General features: G+C 33.0%; 1 protein-coding gene and 1 long non-coding RNA gene across 2 annotated transcripts; one reads left to right on the top strand and one right to left on the bottom strand.

The window, feature by feature from the left end:
* The first annotated feature begins 414 nt into the window (after nt 1-414).
* On the top strand, nt 415-1,325 carry LOC134233369 (uncharacterized). The gene is made up of 2 exons (XR_009984984.1): nt 415-504; nt 1,128-1,325. It is a non-coding gene; the product is annotated as an uncharacterized LOC134233369 (long non-coding RNA).
* Nucleotides 1,326-7,933: 6,608 nt separating this feature from the next.
* Nucleotides 7,934-14,107, bottom strand: LOC134233368 (putative ankyrin repeat protein PA3287). The gene is made up of 4 exons (XM_062715332.1): nt 13,807-14,107; nt 13,574-13,675; nt 11,113-11,319; nt 7,934-8,172 (listed from the first exon to the last, which is right to left on the bottom strand). The coding sequence occupies exons 1-4, from the start codon at nt 14,105-14,107 to the stop codon at nt 7,961-7,963; spliced, it is 822 nt and encodes a 273-aa protein (XP_062571316.1). The 3' UTR covers nt 7,934-7,960.
* Nucleotides 14,108-14,758: the final 651 nt, after the last annotated feature.

Here is a 14,758-nt window from a genome sequence, read left to right as displayed (position 1 = left end):
TTGTGGTATATCATATAGATCTAAAACTGACTGAATTTTGATCAGCCAATTCATGAACATGATGAATGGATGTAAATAATGTTGGTCAATATATGTAAAAAAAAAAATTAAATTACTTGTTTATATATACATTTGTGTATCTCTCCCATTGAAGTTTATAAACTTGTTATTTATTTCTTAAATAAACTGAGCGTACATGCAATACCGGTATAAAATTACTCATAAGATACATGTATACTTTAACCATGATAAAATCATATGTGTCCAATGCAGCATATGATAAATCATTAACATACAAGTACATGTGTATATATACTGTAAAACATATATATTGCATTATTTTTAGGTCCTGTTCTGTGGATGCCCTTAGACAGTGTCTACCCATCACTCCATCTGAAATCACTTGTTCTGTCATCTGTGCATATTTCTCTCTCAAACTTAAACTACAGAGAGCCTGTGGATAGAGGATGAAGAGTGACCTTGGACTAATTTTCTAGGTCAAAGGTCAGTATCAAAATCTACTGTATATCTTTTTTTAAAATCGTAGTCCAAAGTGTATCTCTCCCCTGGTGTAATCTAGCTTTTGTGCAATTTTTTGTTATTATAAAGGGTACTGTATACAGGGAAATTTTCGCCCACGTTTTATTTTCGCCCCTTTTGTCCTACCCTCATTTGGGCGAATTTAAAACGGGACGAGTTCAAAGAATACAGTAATATTTCGTTAACAATAACTATGACTGGGCGAATTTAAAACGGGGCAAAATTGTTTGCAAGTGTGAAAGGGCGAAAATAAGACGGGGCAAAAATAACCCTGTATACAGTATGTTTTCTCTCAAACTAATCAAACTTAAAGCAGGGTTCTTAGTATGAGATACATGTAGTAATATATTCTCAATGACATAATAAGGCTGAAAACATTATTTATATTATGTTATTTTTTTCACTTATCATAAAGCATTAAATATTAAAGAGATACATTAAATGCTGAAATCATATGTATCATGGTCATGGAAAGTAATTATTGATATTGGTATATTAAAGGACATTGACTGATCTTTCAGATTTCTAAGTTATATTCAAGCATTATAATTCTGACATCATATAATAATTTTGTATGAATATTGCAGATCATAGGTGATGTGAAGAAAACCAGGAAACTGATGTTGAAAGAAGTACTTAATGACCCTTATGAATGGACTTAAATGTGAAAGACTGTTCCATTGTTTATCTAAGATATATGAATTTATTTAATATTTTGATATCATTGAAAAATTCAGTTACAGTTTTTGTACATCAAATGAATTATTAAACATATAAAATGGTAATGCTTTTTTCTTTTACATGTAATAAATTTTTTTGATAGATTTTTAAAAGAATACGCATTATTTCACATTGCTTCCTTTAGAAAAGTTAGGGAATCTTGAAGTTTCCCAGTAATTTCCACCAGGAATGGGACTCCAGATAATTCCACCAAGTTTCCGCCACACAGAAAGTGCTACACAAGTTCCATATAGTTTCCTGAGTCAAGGAAACTTCAGGAATCATAAGGTTTCACGAGCTGCCATGTAGTTTCCCATAAAAGAAAACCTTAAGATTCCATTCCACGGAAACCACTACGCTCATATTCCATATGGTTTCCTGAGTCAAGGAAACTTTTAGGAATCGTGAGGTTTCCCGAGCTTCCATGTAGTTTCCCGTATAAGGAAACCTAAAGATTCCATCAAGTTTCCTTTCCACGGAAACCCCCTACGCTCCGATTCCATATGGTTTCCTGAGTCAAGGAAACTTTAGGAATCGTGAGGTTTCCCGAGCTTCCATGTAGTTTCCCGTAAAAGGAAACCTGAAGATTCCACCAAGTTTCCATTCCATGGAAACCCCCTACGCTCCGATTCCATCAAGTTTCCTGATGCTGGAAACCAGTGGAATCTTCAGGTTTCCCATTACGGGAAACTACATGGATGTGCGGGAAACTTCAGGTTTACAGAGGTTTCCGTGGTTCGGGATACCTTATGGAATCGGAGCGTAGGGGGTTTCCGTGTCACGGAAACTTGGCGGAATAACCTAGCATCCGCTACGGAAACCACTGGGAAACATGATGTAAACTTGAGGTTTCCATGTGGTTTCCATAAAGTTTCCCATGATGGGAAACCACTTTTTTCACCCGTATATATATTTTTTGTGACAAGACCTTCCATTAGATACCAACAATTGACCTTTTTACCTTGACCATGGAGATTGACCTACTTTAAAAACTTTAACCTTGACCATAACTTTTGAACGGTAATTACAAGAGCTTTTCTTCTTCACATTATGTAATCCTTGTTTCAAGATAGTTCATTGGATGCCAACAACTTAGACCTTGACGATTGACCTACGTTTTAAAAACTTTAACCTTGGCAATTACTTTTGAACGATTAGGCCTAGGGCTTTCATAATTTCCATATGTAATCTTTGTGACAAGGCCTTTCTTTGGAAACCAACGACCCCCCCGAGTACGACCTTCCTTTAAAAATGTTAACCTTGGTCATATCTTTTGAACAGGTGGTGCTAGGGATTTATATTTCACATGTTTATTTCTTTTGAAAAGGCGTTACTTTAAGTACCAACATATTTGATCTACATTTGAGGAAGTTTATTCTTCGCTATGTTGCCATACGTGGGCATCAGTGTTTCACAAACACATCTTGATTTTTAAGATTTTTTAATGAACTCTTCTTGAATTAAATAAATTTTGATAGCCAAATTGTTATTCATATTTATTGAATCGGTTTAAAATGGAGGTCCCAACTGAGAATTGGAGTTTGAATAAATTTTCCTTTATATATTAATTTAAAAATGAATCTGACGAAAAAAATTAAAATAAAGGAATAATTTTTTTTTCATTTCTCTTTATAGCAAAGCCAATATTTAATAAAAAAAAAAGAAACTTTTGATTTTATTGTTAAGTTTTGTAATATTCTGTTGTATATCAATTATAGTAGTACAATACTGTAAGGCACGCTTCTTCCATTTATGTCAGTTTGATTTCTAAGGATTTATCTGGAAAAAGAGGCAGTATTTTTCATTTGAAAATGGGCTACTTTTCAATACCTGGCAAGATTATCTGATAATTTAACTGTTAACCATGTTTACTGATTTAGTTAACCTTTACTTGACATGTAACATTTATTTTTGATTTATTTTGAGTTCAGACAATGAAGGAACTAATTACTGGAAATATTCTCACGCGAATGACCAACCTGTAATTCATCAATGGATTTTTTTAAAGTCTTAATATTACACATTAATTTAAACAGTTTTGAAAGACAAATGGGACAGACTTAACGTGCATTTTAATTTTTCTTTGATTAAAAAAAGCAGAAAGACAGTTTTTAGTAAATTATTACCAAAGCCGTGACCTTAGCTCGATTTATTAGACAGAAACTACTTATGAATGTTTTCAAAACAATAATAAATAAAATTGAAGCCTTTTTTTCCCTTAATTTTTTTTAACCTTTAAAATCTAAATTAAAAATTCGAAAATATTTGTACGGTGAATTACACATCAATGATTAGCATTATATCACATGTAACAATGAGGTATTTATAGGGATTTAATTCAAAATAACTAATGCATAATGGGGAAAAAGGCAATATTTAGAATTGTTTTTTGTAAAGAAATAAGGGGGAAAAATTATTTAGAGGCTATAGCTGTAAAATTGATTGCAGGATTGAGATTTTTTCAACACCAGCATTAGACGCTTTTAGATTAAAATGTGGCACATGTAAATTTTATATTTACAAGTTACTGGTTGTGTATGATGCAGGATGTTATATTAAAAAAAATCCAAATTATAAGGTCACCTGAGTAAACTCAGGTGACCTATTGCTATCAGTTTTCGTCTGTCGTCGTGCGGTGTGCGTCGTGCGTTAGCATCTGAACATTTTCAGCTTTTTCTCTGCAACTGCTGAACCAATTTCAACCAATTTTGGCATAAAGCATTTATGGGTAAAGGGGAACAAAAATTGTGAAATTCATGGTCCCAGTCCCCTGAGGGGTGGGGCCGAAAACCACTAAAATTAATGCAATCTTAAAAAAATTTCTTCTTTACTCCAGGACATCAAGCAGACAAACTGTTGGTATGATTGTAATAACCATTGAGTCCTCTACCAGAATTGTGAAATTCATAGCCCCTGGGTCAGGGGTTCTAGTGCTAGGGTGGAGCTATATAGATTTTATAGTAAAAATGCATTATTTCTTTGAAAATTTTCTTCTCTGCTCCTGAATATTAAATAAACGAACTAAGAACATAGTTATGATGAGCGATAATGCCTCAGCCGGAATTGTGAATTTTATGGCCCCAGGGTCAGGGGTTTTGATGTAAGGGCGGGGCTCTAATAATTATATAGTGAAATACATTAATTCTTTGAAAATCTTCTTCTGTGCTCCTGGGTATTAAAAAAACTAAGTGCATAGTTATGATGAGCAAAAGTGCCTCTTCCAAAATTATGAATTTTATGGCACCAGGGTCAGGGGTTCTGGCGTTAGGGCGGGGCTCCATTGATTAAAACATATATGTAGTTAAAAAAATACATTAGTTCTTTGAAAATCGTCTTCTCTGCTCCTGGTTGTTGTGCGAGTTACGTGGCGCGTCATGATATACCTACGTGCAAGTCTGTGTGCTTAACACACCTATAATTTACACTGAACTTAACTGAATTTTTCACTGTCCTACATATTGTTCCATTGTGTAAATGTAAATCTCTCTTTATCTTATTTTGTTAAGTAAAACACTTTAATATTTAAAACACTTGCATGTACATGTTATACATTGCTTAGCAAGAAAATATTGTAGATGTGTAAACTAATTTTAACTTGTAACTTATTATAAGTTATAATAAGTTTATTACAATTTGTAGTATACAAGTACACCTACAAGAGAGCTTGCTAAACCTCTCTAAATAACACTCCAATGTTTCCAAAAAAATTTAGTTATTCATTTTTTTTCTCGGTGTTTTAACTCCCAGTAGGAGTTGAAACACCTCCAGAGATAACTACATTTCCGATGCAAGTGAACAATATAAAATATCCAAGTCTGGATTCATACAAAAACTGTTAATTTTCAACGTAGAAAAAACTTGCTTAATCTTAACTGCGCAAAAAAGAATATTTAAAGAAAATACTTGCATGATTGACAAAATTACATTTTTTACACAAACTTATATGCAAGTCAAATTAAAGAAGGAAAACAAAAGCCATTGATTTTTTTATTTCGTTTTTTAAGATCAAGGATATGTTTTCAGAAAATTAGAATTTTGTTTATCTCAGTGGTATTGCATTTGCACAATCAAATTCTTCCCTCAAAAACAATTTGAAGAAATTGAAAAAAAACTTTTATATTAGGGCGTAGCTCTCATTTCACTTTAAATTTATATACCATGGCATCGTACATTCTACAAGATTCATATCCGGGGATTCCGCAGGCCAGAGCATCACAAGGATGTTTTTCCCCCCTGAAATTGTTAGATTGTTCTAACGACGGGGGGGGGGGGGCAAGAACCGGTCTAAGAATGTCATTGTGATACCTCTGCCGTTCAATAACTTTAATAATGGAGTTTTCGTGTGCATCGACATCCCTACCAACTGACCATGTCAGTTCCGCCACCACTTTTATCAAGTCTTCAACACAGGCCTCATTATGACGTTCTCCTTGCCGGCGGTACACTTTCTCAGTCTTCTTCCAAAGATCTGCGATGTCTTCTGGCCTATACAAGACTTGCAGCTCGATGTCTTTGGGTCAACACTAAAAATTTCATTGGACGTCTTTTAAGTACAATGTACGTGTATCTCTTTTAGGCGATTTCGAACTGTCTGAAATGATATTGGACGGCCATGGTTATCGTCTGTTTGTCTTATCGATCGTTACTGTTGCTGACTTAAATTTCTCTCTGCATTGGTTAAGAAACACGGAACGATCTTAAACCCTTGTTGCTTTTGGGCTCTCCGATGATGATCCCAAACACTTCGGGTGTGGTTATTTTTTTCCAACTAAAGCTTACGAATAGATGCAATTTGTTGATGAAATTGACGCGCAACCAGTAGGGAAAAAGCGCAAAAGTTTTTTTTGATGCTTGCTGAGTGATTGTCAATTTTTAAATTAACACCAAAATAAAAGTGAGTATAACCTGTCATAAGGACGATCCAGATATGGATAGCCCTAGCAAAACACAATTAAAAAATTGAGTAAGATTTATGGTTTTCTTCAAATGAAAGTCGGAGGCCAAAGCCATTAAATAAATTTTGGTATCCAATGTAAGTTTTTTTACCCACGAGAAATATACATATGATATATGAATGTCTTATTATCCATTGTGCAAAATGTATGACAAAGGTAAAAGTTCTTAAAAAGGTCAAGAAGAAAGTAAAAAAAAATGTTGGTATCCAAAGAGTAGTGACGGTATACTAGTATATATGAATTACAAAAGGTGAAGGTTAGGGTGAAAGTAAAAAAAATGTAGGTATCCAAAGAATGGTTTGATATGTGAACTTTTTACAAATGTTAAATATGCACGCTCCAGCTCGTTTTTCAGAAGTTGTCAAGGTTAATATTTTTGTGAAAAGTAGGTAAAGCGGGCGTCAAGGTCATGAGATCAAAAATATTGATCTTAATTAAAGAAAGGTCTTATAAGAGATGGACAAATTCATGTAATCAAAAGTACACGCAAAGTTTAAAATTTTTGAAGATCTTGGCAACGTGATTAATGAAAAGTAGATAGGCGAATCTATCTACATCTACATATTACAGCGTTCCATCAAACCTGATGATTATACGCTGGCCCTGCGCAGACGGACCTCTAAATTTTAATTATAAAATGTATGTGAAAAAAAGAAAAAAAACAACTAAGTGCCATAGAAGGTATAAATAAACCTAGTGCAATGAAAAACAATTTACAAATTTGTGCATGAAAAATGTGTATTTACATTGTGTTCTACTTGTTTTTATAAATATAAGAGTTATGGGACATAGCTTGGGACCAGAGTTCTGAACTGGTCCAGAGAGGCCGCTGCCACAACTGAGTGTGGGAGAGAATTCCACGAGGTTACTGTATGGGGAAAGAAGCTAAATTTATAATAATCTGTTCGTGTACTGAAGGTCTGAAAATGAAGAGGACTAGTATTACGTGTAATGGTCGTTGTCTGGGGTACTAAATAAAGGTTTTGATCTATAGCCACTAATTTGTGTGTAATTTTAAATAACATTATAAGTCTACATATATTTCTTCTATTGTCTAATGTTGGCCAATTTAGATGATTTAACATATCTGAGACACTGCTAGTATTGTGGTATCTATGTGTGACATATCTTGCAGCTCGTCTTTGAACATTTTCTAATTTATCTTTAAGTTTTTTTGTATGAGGTGCCCAAACTGAAGAACAGTATTTGAGGTTAGACCTGACCATTGCTTTATATGCCAAAGATTTTGTTTCTTCATTTTTTATCTGCAAATTTCTTTTTAGAAAACCCAGTATTTTATTGGCCTTGGAATGGACAGTCCAATTTAAATGCCCCGAATCTTCAAAAAGGGCCCTGTCAAAAGTGTTCCAAATCTTAAAAAATTATTACAAATTATTACACCCACGCTTCATACACGTGGATTTCCCAACGTGAGTGTCTTGTCACTTGAGGTCAGCTTCAAGTGCAGTTTTGAATGAATGATAATATTTATAACAACAATTAATGCCATTTTCATTGTAAACAACCTCCCCTTTTACATTTATCATCGGACGTCCACCTTCACTATCAGATGTAAAAGTGAAAATGAATTGCATCTCTACAACTTTATGATTTACTTTCGTTGTGATTTCTTTCTCTCAGTGTATAAGCTTGTAAAAAGATAACATAAACCACAAACTAAAGACGATCTTTTATTTATCAAAATTACATTACGCACACAGTGAAACGAAAGTAAAGCAACACATTCATCTGTCAATCATCAAAACATGGAGTTTAGAATCCCCTTCAGATGCTTGGCGGATGTTGAAAAAGGACAAAAGAGTCTCCTTGTTCTCGGTTGATTTAATACCACATGAAACAATACGTAGAACTCGCCTGATGCCGTTTTGTGGCTTATTTACTTGAATTTCTAGCCCCTCTCTCTTAAGCCATTCCTTATCTTTGTCCAGAGAGTAATCTGAAATGAAAAGTAAAAAAAATGAAACGATTAAATCGCTCCATATACATGTGCTGGATATCACAGGAACGTACCTGTTAAAGTATTAACCTTCAGGTGAATGGAGGAAAACCGATTTACTGTGAAATCATTTAAGTGGGGTTGAATTTTGTCTTTTATATCGGCATTCAGAGACCCAAGAAATAATTCATGATAAAAGTTTTTTCTCCACAAAGGCGAATTCGAATTCCCACGAACAAATGTTTCTCCCCCTATTAAAACAAGGAAAGGTGTTGAATTGCTTCCTATATATTATTTACATATAGCCGATTTCTGCTGGATGGAATATATATAATTTGATTAACGCTACCAAATTATTATAAAGAAAAAATATTTCATTTTTAAAATGTTGAATAGACATAATGTTTTAACTCTTTTTAAACAAAATGACGATAACTTGATACTAATTTCGACTTTAAAATCTGAATGTAGGGCTTTCATGCAATTCAACATTGTCCGACGGACTGACGGACGGGTCAAAAACATTATACCAACATATTATACCCAACGCAACTTATTAATTATCAGTGATATCTTAAAGATATGTGTTGATCATTTTCTACACTTTCAGGTGTATCTGATCATGTGTTAACTGACACCAAAAGGTCACAAAACACTACGTACATGTTTTCACCATGACCCTAGCTAATGCGATTGAAAAAAAGTGTGCTTTATAACTAACTTGAGAATTTACGTGGACTTTTGCATTGAACAGAAATACTCTTATGAAGTTTTAGACCCGTTCATATCAGCCTATTTTTAAAGGGACAACTGAGGTGTAGCTCATTTGAATTTGTAACCAAGGATAGAATTATCAAACTATTAACTTTTTTAAGTACTTCAGCTATATTTATTTTTCATTCAATAAGGTCCCTGATAGAATACTTCCTTGTTGTACATCTGATCAATTTCTTGGTCAACACTCTTTTTCATGAGACTGAAGAATTTTAATATTATTATAACATCATATTAGCTAGTAAAAGTTAAAATCCGAAAGTATTTAAAAGTATGCTAAGTCAACACGTTGCTAACAAAAGGTTATTTATAAGTATGCTAAGTCACAAAATTTAAAAGAGGAGCAGTGAGCTCTCTAGACGCTACAACGATATAAATTAAGGTGGTGAAAGAATTCAGACTACTCTTTCAAGTATATTTAAGGTAGGATTCTTCTCTGGTTTCTGACTAGATGAAACATTCAAAGTATATTTGCTTATATATCTCATATACTGTGGTGTAAGGAATTTAAAAGACCATATTTTTCTTTCCTCATCACAATTGTACAACTTTAACTAGAAATGGTAAACTGCGTTTGAAAACTAGCAGGGACTATATTTTTGGCAAATGGTATGAAAATATCTTCTTTTCTGCCTCTCAAAATATAATAGAACAATGAGTTTAGTTATAATTTTTACACAATCGAAGACTTGAAGAAATTTTCAAATGTAAGTTAAATTAATAATGAGGGACTAAACTTTCAAAATATATCAAATAAATATGATCTTTCAAACAAACTAGAACTTTGTTAGCTTTTAAACGCTTCCTATCAAAGTGCAGATTTGAGCTAAAAATCCATAAAAAGTATTTTTTCTCTATATGTAAACGATCAAAACTTTTTGTTTTTGTATCATTTTGTACATTTATGAGACTACTTCATTATATGTGAAAATAAGAAAAAGTTAAATATAGGAAGCATATGAAAATAACATATATCCTGAAATATTAAGAAAAACAGAGAAAATTCGGATTAGCCAATATCCAGTTAAGTTAAATTATTTATGTAAATTTGGTAACATCATGCTATAGACCCAATATAGTAATATGTTTTTATGGAAAAGGAACAATCTTTAAACTTTTGAAATAGATGTAGGTATCACATGATTGGCAACAGTATTTTTTTTATTCTTAATGTCAAGGAAAAAGATAATGACCTTGACCTGACCTTGCCTCTAATATAAAACGGTCAAATTTAATTTTACTGATACTATCACTTACTGATATTGTCTTCTTGATTCTGTGAAAATTTCATTAATTTTTAAATATTAGAAATATGTGAAGAATCCTACCTTAAAGAACGTTTTTCACGTTTTCAAAAACATTTCCAAGACGTTCAGTATAGCAAAGTAAGTAGCAGAGGGGCATATTTTAGGGATAACCCAAGGAAAGCTATTGACAACTTCTGCAACGCGTCGGTTGAGTATTCCCAAGGATGTCGTTTTCAACTCCTACCCTAAAAATGCGCACAAATACCTTTTTAAAACTGAGTTTTGATTCCATCATTAACTCGTGAATTTCCCTCTGTAATCATGCCCCCGTAATCAAAGATTGGGAGGATATTGATTTTGTTCTGTCTGTCTGTTTGTCCGCAAAAACGTTAACCTTGCCAATATCTTTTGAATGGTTGGGGCTACATGTATGGCTTTCATATTTCACAGGCGCATTCCATGTGACAAGGAATTTCTTTGGGTACCACCAAATTTGACCTCTTGACCCTGGAGTTTGAAGTACTTTTACAAAAAAATACCACACTTCAACCATTTTGAACAGTTGGAACAAGGACTTTCATTCCTCACGTGTGTATTCATTGTGACAAGACCTTTCAGTGGGTATAAATATTTTTGACCTTAATCTTAGAGTTTGGCCCATTTTTTTTAAATCTTGAACCTTGGCCATAATTTTTCAACAGTTAGATCTAGGGCTTTCATATTTCACAAGTATATTCCTGGTAACAACTTCTTCCTGGGTACCAACGTTTTTGTCCTTTGGAGTATGACATACATTTGAGACGATGGAACATTTATGCTGCCATACGGGGGCATCAATGTTTCACAAACATCTTGTTTTCAGTAGAAAAAAAAATCTGTTTAAAAAGTAAATACAGACAGGGAATTATAGTTTACTCACCAGCTTTTAAGAGCTTTGATGCTATCTTGACACAACCCTTGTCAAGTGTATTGATAGCAATAAAAAGTGCAGTTCGTCCAAGTGTATCGGTTACATTGACGTCACTTCCGTGTCTGATCAGGTAGTCAGCAATCTCGTAGTTGGAGTCTTGAAGAGCTATCAGTAGGGAAGTTTTCCCTGTATTATCTCGCATTTCTATATCAGCTCCTGTTTAAGCAAAATTAATACATTTTTTAGCTTTCATATATTTATTGTCCCCAGCTTTCGCAAAAGCAAATTAAAGGAACATTAAATCTCATTCGTCTGTCCGTCTGGCACAAACATTTTAACCTTAGGCCACACCAATTTAATTTCTTGTTCGTCGGACATTTGATGAAAAAAGTACGAGCGGGCTAGCGGTTAAATAATAATATTATTACTTTATTGTAGGCAAAATTTTTTAGGCGGGGCGTGAAAACATTTGAGCGGAGAATTTTATTTTTTCTGATTTGCAGAGTGAGTAGATTAAAAGTACGATAAATAGAGCGGTAATGGAACACAAAAATTAATATTATTTGTATAGTTTTGTTTAAATACGAGCGCGCGGGTCCGACGAACAAAAATTTTATTGGTGTGGCCTTACTCATAACTTTTGAATAAGAAGAGATATAATTTTCATATTTCACAAGTGTATTACTTGTGACAAGATCTTTCTAACTATACAATAATTAACACCGTGGCCCTGACCTTTAAATTTGACCTATTTTTCAAAATATTAAACATCACTTTGATTTAACTATAATTTTTCAAAGCGAAAAGTTAGGACTTTCGTATATCAACGTGTGTATTACCTGTGACAGGGCCTTTCTATATGTACAATCTTTTACCCCTTTCATGAGTTTGTGGCTTGGTATAAAGTTTAGTTTACGTGGTTCTGACTATATGGTAAAGGGTAAAGAGTTACTAGTATTCTGTCTTTTAATTTAATAACATTTCGATGTGGACATAAGTATACGATTTCCGAAAAATGAATGCCCTGGACAATTTTATATCAAATGGTTTGCTTGTCAATACATGTGTATAACATTTCAAAAAATTCGAAAAAAATTATTTGTTATCGAGCTTCCAAATTGCAAGATTTAAAAAAGTAGCATTATACATGTACATGTCAATATCAAATGAAAATAAGCTTTGCTTTAATCGATATTTTACATAAAAAAGTTTTATTAGTACAAATATATAATATGTGAAAAATATTTATCATTTATCTCATTTTCCTGCATTTTACTTCTCACGCGTGTGTATTTTGGAAAAAATTTGTCGAGACTTCTACTGGTTTGTACTTATAGCAAAGGAAGAGAAAAGTTTTATCAGTTGGAAATTGAAACTTTTCAACAGCAATTGCAAGATTTAAAAAAGTAGCATTATACATGTCATGTCTTTATAATCAGAAGCATGCCACATTTATATTATAATCAGACTAAAATTGTATTTGGAGTAGCATTTTGAAAGAATTTCACAGAAATTTCTATTTTTAGTAACACGTAACTTTAATCGATATTTTATATAAACAAGTATTATTAGATACTAAAAATAAATATATTATGTTTAAAATATTTATCTTTACAATGACAACACATGTTCATCAAACAAAAACCGATAAACAGAATGCCAGGGGTCCAAGTTATATTGAAATCACGTTGCTATTGGAAACTTTCACAGAAATTTCTATTTTTAGTAACCACGGCAACACCGTTCTGAATCAAAAACTATATCAGAATGTACTTATGTTCTACTTGTGTGCCAAGTTATATTGAAATCAGACTAAAAATTGATAGCATTTTGATCTTTCACACAAATTTCCATTTTATGATAAACACCGTGTAACAAAAACGTGCATTTGTAGGTGTCAACTTGTGTGCCTTATTTATTACATTATCTAACTGTTTATGAAAGCATAAATTTGATTAGTGTATCTTCTTTCTCTGAGAGAAGCAAAAATTGAATTTTTTCCTCAGAATACATTAAGCTTTTAATAAACATCTTGTAGGTGCATTTGAGGTATCAACTGAATCTTTTTAGTTACATTATCAAACTTTTTATTAGGAATAAATTTGATTAGTGTATCTCAATGAGAGAAGCAAGTCTCAAAATATCAACGTGTTGATTCGGGACCCTGGCATTGCGTGAATGGTTCTCAAACTACAAAATAGTGCTTGTACCCGAAAAGTTGTTTATTGTCTGCTTAGAAAATCAAGATAACAATTTCTTGATTTTTTTTCAAATCTTGTAGAATTATACAAGCCAGTGAATTGCGAAAATTAAGTGTCCTACTTGATATACATATACAAATGGATATCAGAAGAACACGATGTTTTTACAAAAGTATCAACCTTCACTTGAATGGAGGAAAATTAGTATACTACGAAAAGTTAGTAATCAAAAGTATAACGTTTGATGCAAACAAACATTCCCACCTTACCTGCTTTCATTAAACATTTAACCAACTCCAAATCATTTAATGTTATCGCGCACATTAGAGGAGTCTGTCCCAAATCATTGCTGGTATCAATCTGGCAACGATCTGTAAAGAACGAAACGATAGACATAAGAGAAAACGCAAGGGTTCCATATACAGACTTGTATGCATGTTTAGATGTTAAATAGTATGGTATTGCATGTTAGTATGTTTTATATGTATATTAATTTTTTTACCATCGGATAAAAACATTTCCACGATATCGACATTCCCTGCTTCCACTGCCAAATGAAGAAGTGAGTTTTTATCTTTGTTTCGAATGTTTGGGTTCTTTCCAGACAACAAATAGTTATTAACAGCTTTTACCTCGCCCTTCAAAACACACTGAAAAATGTCATTTCCTATAACAACATAACCCGGATTGTCATGAGTTTCCAGCACTTCTCCATTTGATGCGAGTCGTTTTCGTCTAAGCAAGATTGGTGCATTTTTAGCAATTTTCCTTTTGGATTGAGATTTCGTAAGAATTAAATCCATTTTTATCTCTTTATTGAAAAAAAATAGCAGTTTTCCTTTCACAAATTCGACATAACACGATACGAAATGAAACAAAGGTTCACTCAGTAAACCTTCCCGTCGGTACACTGACCTGTTTTATGCATTTCCTTCATCAGCTGTTCTGTGCATTTTTATGGCAAGAAAGGTCATTGAATGTTCCCATTCATCAACAATGTAAACCCTTGACCACCCTTCAGTGGATTTCTGATAACCTTATAGCCTATATCTTGACATCTTGTCGCGTGTATTTCAACTTCACAGAAAATGGGAGAATCATATTATTTTTTTTTTCAATCTGTTGCCTATAAGACAAAATGATTAAAGACACACAAGTATATTGCTTAATGTATGGTGTTGAGTTTTACGGTTCACCTGTACACATAGTGGGCAGTGACTGTATGCAGGAATTCATGTTCCATCTATGCAATGTAATTTTATGACGTCAAGAGAATAATTGGTATTACATGCAGTAAGTAATGAACATGAGTAAAATCAAGACTTGGCATAGAAAAACAAGTAAAAATCATGTTTGAGGTATGCATGCACTATATATTAGGTAAAGACATTTATGTATCTAGATGAAATACCGCGCTTCGATTTTTTTTAATATCGGGTTTGATGTAATTCGAC

Source organism: Saccostrea cucullata, unplaced genomic scaffold (assembly GCF_032062105.1).
Source record: "Saccostrea cucullata isolate Sc308-1 unplaced genomic scaffold, CSIRO_AGI_Scuc_v1 ctg636, whole genome shotgun sequence".
NCBI classification, from domain to species: Eukaryota; Metazoa; Mollusca; class Bivalvia; order Ostreida; family Ostreidae; genus Saccostrea; species Saccostrea cuccullata.
Note: the sequence above shows the minus strand (reverse complement) of the source record. Positions and strands in the feature narration are given on the sequence as shown.